General features: G+C 39.0%; 1 protein-coding gene across 1 annotated transcript in view; it reads right to left on the reverse strand.

Annotated features, from left to right (window-relative positions):
- Positions 1-3,921: 3,921 nt before the first annotated feature.
- CNTNAP5 (contactin associated protein-like 5) overlaps positions 3,922-6,648 on the reverse strand; it is a gene marked incomplete at its 5' end in the record, with an annotated part of 87,681 nt that continues 84,954 nt past the window's right edge. Inside the window, 2 exons of the mRNA XM_010132500.1 lie at positions 3,922-5,132; positions 6,166-6,237. Of these exons, the coding sequence (XP_010130802.1) occupies positions 4,936-5,132; positions 6,166-6,237 (269 nt within the window). The remainder of the gene's footprint in view (positions 5,133-6,165; positions 6,238-6,648) is intronic.

Consider the following 6,648-nt stretch of genomic DNA (forward strand, 5'->3'; position numbering starts at 1 on the left):
TTGTCCCCCTGTACTTGGCACTGGTGAGGCCACACCTCAAAAACTGTCTCCAGTTTTGGGCCCCTCACTTCAAGAAGGCCATTGAGGTGCTGGAGTGTGTCCAGAGAAGGGCGACAAAGCTGGTGAAGGGTCTGGAGAGCAAGTGTTATGAGGAGCATAACGTTTAGCCTGGAGAAGAGGAGACTCAGGGGAGACCTCATCACTCTCTACAACTACCTGAAAGGAGGTTGTAGTGATGTGAGTAGTCTATTCTGCCATAGAACAACTGATAGGAATGGCCTCAGGTTGCACCAGAGGAGTTTTATGCAGGATTTTAGGGAAAAAAAATTCTTCACAGAGAGGGTTGTAAAGCATTGGAATAGGCTGCCCAGGGTGGATTCCCCATCCCTGGAAGTGTTTCAAAGACTTGTCCATGTGGTGCTGAGGGACCTGATTTAGGGACCCTGGCAAAGCAGGGTGAATGGTTGAAATCAATTATGTTAAATGTCTCTTCCAACCAAGATGATTCTGTGATTCTGTGAAGTCCGGCTAGAACAGGTTAAAATAAAGCAGAGAGAAAGCATCTCACGTTTGTATTTTAACTTAAACGTCAGGGGAATCTCCTGACTGAACACAATCAGATAACGGTACAGCCCTAAATGGCTTGTTTTCACAGCTATGGAGAATCGTAGTTTAACCAACAAAAGCCTGTCTTTTGTTTGTCTTTGTTTTCACTGCAAATATACCCAAAGTGTTATGATGGCAAGAAAAACAAACCAAAAAAAGTGCAGGTGTTAAAAATTTACTCAAAACACTCATACTGTCTTGTCTCTAGTAAGTGGATAACAGCAGATGAAATACTTACTGCAAATTACATGTGACTTAAGACCAAAGTTTTATTTCCAAAAGAGAAGTGAGGCTCGATTTTCAAAGGCATTTAAATGTCTTGTAGTTTTTTAAAACATTTCTCAGCAAGGCAAAAGCAGAAATCCACCTGAAATTAATTTGCGTCAAATGCTCATCTTGTTTAGTCTCTTAAGCATTGATCCATATCTTCAGGAGACTAAATTCCTTGCAAAGCCCACGCTTCACTCAGGTGGCAGCCTACACCTCACTGAAAGTTGGTGGGATTTGGCTTTCTGACAGTCAGCCTTCTTTTTCATTTTCTATAGCCAGACGCCAGGCTTCTCAGGCAGTCCTCCTAGGCATCCAACTCAGACTCTGTGTGACTAAATATCTTTATAAGCATGGCTGTTATTGTCCAATTTTTTCTGGAAAACAGGAATGTGCAGTGCCTAAATACATATCTAAGTGACTTAGAAATTTCATTGCCTAAAAATCCCTACCTAGCAATAATAATTTTCAGAGGTTACACACTATATCACCAGGAAAAAAAAAAAAAAGAGACTAGTTATCCTTCTACCAGCCTCTTACTTTTGTTATGAAACTTGTCTTGGAAGAAGGAAGAAAAACCAAACAACGGCACAAGACCTCCAAACAATTCTTTGATACTCAGGGTTTCCACTAAAACAATTCCTGACATTATATATATTAAAAGTATTACCCCCTATGTTTACTGAAAAATGTTATCTAGAATAACAGCTGAAAGGAAAACCAGAGCAATTTTAACTAAAAGTGGAGAAATGGTTTGTAATAGATGGGAAAAAAGGTCTAATTTGAACTGCAGAAAATTAAAAACATTTTAAAGCTGGTATAGATGCATTTCTTCTTTTTTTTTTTTAATATTTTTAATTGCCTTTAACTGGTACTAAAGTAAATCAGATTATGCCCACTTAAAGAAGGCATTATAACAAAAACTAAACAAAAAGAAGTTAGTATTAGAGTACTTCACGTAGTGTCTTTTAGCTACCTTTTAATAAGCAGAATACTGACGTCCTGATTTAGAAGATAGGATTTCAAATGGCAAGTCCATACAAAAGCATTGGACACATTTGTCCAGCCCTGTAGCATATAAATATTCACGTCATTACATCCATAGGTATGCACGTGTTTCTGTATACTCATACATGCATTTATGTGCGTGCAGTTCTTTCTCTATACAGATGCACACCAATATAGCTAAATTTTCAAAGGGTTTTACCAACCTGGGCTATATTAAACGAGGATAAGGAAAGACAGACAAACAAAGCACTTACGCTGTTTTGCCAGGTCTGGGCATGCACACAGCATGCCACTACACCTGCTCTCTGGCCCAGGACTGACCCATTAAGCTGCATCTGAAATGTTTGCTGCAACGCTGATCTCTACATTTGATGATGGGAACTTCATTCTCCTTGAGAAATCTCAGCATCTTGCAGAATCAGGTCCTAAGATGCCTGAAAGTAATTTAGTCACTTGAGAAATGAGAGGATTTTGCTTCATTGCTCAGTCTCCCTTTTCTGGCTATTCCACTGCTAGAGCTGCTTTGTATTTTACTGTTGCACTTCGTAGTAATTTTATTCCTGGAAACTAACACGTAGGAAGATAGAAGGGCAATTTGAATCTGTTAATTTGTCCAGAGAAAAAATACACACCTGTGTGTTTTGCCCTCCTTCCTATTCCATTCTTCATAAAGCCAATTAAGTACATTAGGACTTCAGAGATGGCTCATACAGAGGCCATTTCAGATAAGGTGACTCAAACATGGGCAGAAGAGTCCATGCACTTGCTCATTCCTCCCCTCCCTTCACACTAAACAAAGCAATTTTATTTCGGGGGAGGGAGAGAGGGAGGGAGGGAGGAAGGAAGGAGAAAAGATAATTGCTTTGCCAGGATTTCACTGCAAAAGATAAAGCAACCTAGAAGGATAAACACAAAGGGAACACAGCTTATGAGCCCATCATTACACATCTCATCATGCAGAAACACTCTCAAGTAATCATGTATCATGCAAACAGCCAGTATGAGGCAAAAGGGCTGCTGTTGACCACAGTCGAGGAAGAATGGCACCAATACTAATTTCAACATAAATGATTTCACAAAATTGCTCGGTTAGAGCTCTGGTTATGAGGCTGGCCTCACATATTCCTCTTCATGTGAGAGCACTATCATTCCAAGATTACTTTCTCTTCACCAGACACTGCTCACAGTCTTCCAAAAGAAGTGGCAAAGACCCATTCTATTCAAACTGTCATTTATTTATTTATTCTTCCTTGTCTGTCCCCTCCTCTCCTCAAAAAAATTATCAGCTACATACCTTTGTGATGCCTTGCCTGGAAAAATAGCACCTGTTGCATGTGTAACCTCATCTCTAGTTTGCTGTGTGTTATTACCTCATCCTGAGATTCTTTGATATTAATCACTCTAAAAAAGATCACCACGCAGAAATCCCAGGATGACTGTAAAACGGTGTAGGGGGCAATGAAAGAGATTCAGCTGCACAATTAATTGTCTTGAATTAATTCTTATCAAGAGTACTGCAATAAATATTTTTTTCTTAGGTGTTGGATTGATTCAACTCCTGTCAGAAATCTTCAAGTTTAAAAGCAAATTCTACATAGTGTTCAGAAGCTCTGCAAAAAAACAGGGTATGAAAAACCTTCCTTGGTGGGAGTTCTCCAGTTCTTAGCCTTAGGATATCTGTGACTAAGACGAAGCTTTTTCAGCCTCACACTGAAACCATCCAGCGCGAGTGAAGTGGGCAAGATTCGAGTCTTCAGTGTTATTCCCAATCAGGAAAGGACAGAAGACTTTAGAAAAACATGACAGAAGATTAATTCAGAGTATTTGGGATCTTTTAAAACTTGTTTCACTAATATTCCTCCTTGTAAACAGGGTTGATTAAATATTAACCTTTTTAGATGTGACATCAGACCTCTCTCTATTTAGCTTTGGAGAAGATATTCCAGTTTCTACAAACAGAAAATACCAATCAATCTTTCATGCAGTTTGTGGCGGAATGGGGAAGTGTTGAGTAGTTGGACTTTTTTGTGTTTTAGAACTGGCAGAAGGGGTGACTCGTTTAAGATTGAACTATTCTTTGTTTTCCTTGTCTATGTACTTTCTCTTTGCCACAGTGGCAACTGTGTTTAACCTCAGTGTGTGATAATCCTCTATATGGCATGAACAGGTATATGCTTCATATCTAACATTTCAGACAAATATAGAGCACCTAAGTCCTAGCAGCTTCCTAAAACCCTTGGAGAGTCAAGCTACTGTTTTCCATGCTTCAGCTAGAGTTGTGCTAGAGTATGTTGGGTCTACATAGCCAGCCTTATGAGATGGAGGTGAAAGAAGTAATGGCAATGACATTTATTGTTGATACATATATTGTAGGAAAAGTACTGATAAGCCTAAAAGTTACAGTAAAAGGACAGGAGGTTGGGGAAGGAGATTAATGAAGACGGTTTTATTTTTCCTTACCTCATACTAGCTTCTCACCTGGTACAAATTAACGTAACACCATTTAAATCAATAGAAATATATCAATTCATATAATTTGAGAATTTGGCCAGTTCTTTATGATTGTTGTAAATGAGCTTGTAAAATGAATCAGGTGTTTTAGCTTCATTCTTTCCCTCTATCCTGTCCCAGTATCTGTAGAGCTACGCGTTCAGCTACTTTACCTCTACTTTACATAGTTCAGCTCTAATGTAGAAGCAATGAATTAGATGATTCCAGAGAAAAACACAAATAAATGTAGGGACTTTGAAACATCCAGGAACCCACAGCAGAAACTAGGTGTGCATGTGGATCTTATTTTGTGTAGGGTGGGATAACAGGTCTCTTGAGCTGCAGAATTAAACTGTGACTGCCAGGTTCTTGTGCAGAGAATGAGGCACTGTGATTGTTGTCAGTGTTTCCTATGCAAGGCGGTCTTTTCCAAATGAAAACAAACAAAAAAAAAAAGTTAGCAAAAAATGGATCTTAAAAAAAAAAATTACAAAAAGAAAAAGGGAAGGAAGAAAGGAATACAGGAAGGAAGGTTAGGGGAGTAAGAAGAAATTGCATTGTCCATCAGATGAAATATTCCCGTTTGCAGTCGCTCACTGTGTTCTGCAAGTCAATGTCAGCTTTAAAGGAGCTCTCGAGGTTTTCTGGGTATTCCTTCTCCTTTGTCTGGCTACTTCGATGTGCTTGTTTGTGCTGATAGAGGAATCTGCTCATGATGGCAATGATGCAAAAGATGATGAATATCACAACTGCTATTACACCTGAAGAGGATCAAAAGAGGAAACAGAAAGTAAAAACCAAAATCTCAGTCACCTCAGAAATACATTACCAATGCACAGCAGCTAGTGGATATCACAGAGCAGTTTATCTGTACAGTCTGTACACAATCATCTGCCTCTACTGCATCCTCCCTGGTGTATTTATTTCTATTTTGTCACCTGAAGTAAGACTTAAATCAGCAAGCATTAATGTATGTAATGACCCTTTAATGTCAGCCAAATTCTGCTTTTACTACTGGAAGTAAAGTTGGTCAGGGCATTTGTTTTTAAAAAACTAGATCTGTATGTTAATTCAAATTCCCGCTCTTCATAATTTTCTTCTGTTATCACTGGAAACTTTGTATGAGCCTTGTATACTTTGGTTTATAGCTTCTAGATATTATCGAAGGCAGCTCCCTACAGAGCACCCTATAAAATAAACAGAGATATATTGCCTACCAAGTTCTGAAAGGAAAATGAAAACCATACTTGAAGCTAGAAGTACAACTTTCCCTAGTATACACGTGCTTCCATACGACCTAGTGAGTTCCACTACACCACCAGCTTGCGAAGAGAGAGCTCAAGAAATACAGGATAAGTGAATACTGAGTTGATGTTCTCTTCAGAGTGGTGTGTAAAACAATTACTAGTTAGATGGGTCTTAGATCACAGAATCACATAGAATCAGAGAATGATTGAGGTTGGAAGAGACCTCTGGAGGTCATCTTGTCCAAATCCCCTGCTCAATCAGGCAGAGAGAGAGACTTTTGATTATATTTTAGAAGATGCAGGTTCTTGATGCCTTTCTTTGGGTGACATTGAACATCATGTTCCATGACTGTTGGCTTCATCCATAATGCAGGTGCCTATCTAGGTAGCTTGATACAGATATATGTTAATAAATACAGCAAACACTAGACTCACATTAGATTACAAAAAACCTGAACTGGATTTCATGGGCCTCAAATATAAAGTACCCTAGATGTTTGCCTTGACAGAATTATTTTTCAGTTGTAATCTTTTAAAATTAAGTTACCTCCAATCACAGCTGAGTCGCTTCTTACTGCATTGGTGAGAGGCTCTCTTTCATCTGTCTTCCCAAAAGGATCTGCAGTTGGTTAAAAAACAGGACTTATTTTCTGTATCAACTATTTTCATTGTCTCTGTGACAGAAGCGTCCTCTTACCCTCATGAATTCTAATCTGTTTTCAAAAGATATGATTTGGGAGATCGGGGAATCAAACCAGACAGCTCTCTGAAAAATAAAGTGAGCTTGCACTTTTCTCCTACATCTTCAGGAGCAAAGACTGTTATGGATATATTTAAAAGCAAACAGAAAGGTTCACACTAACATCTGAAAATGTTGTCTCAGTTTATCAGTAGAAGAATCAGAGAGACATTTGAAAATAGCCCATTAGGAGCTTTTCTCAGTCAAGAGTTTGTTGGTAGGGTAATTTTTTTTTTTTTTGGGGGGGGGGGGGGGGGGGGGGGGGGGGGTTGGGGTTTTTTTTGTGGGGGG

This window comes from Buceros rhinoceros, unplaced genomic scaffold (genome assembly GCF_000710305.1).
Source record: "Buceros rhinoceros silvestris isolate BGI_N320 unplaced genomic scaffold, ASM71030v1 scaffold11233, whole genome shotgun sequence".
NCBI lineage: Eukaryota > Metazoa > Chordata > Aves > Bucerotiformes > Bucerotidae > Buceros > Buceros rhinoceros.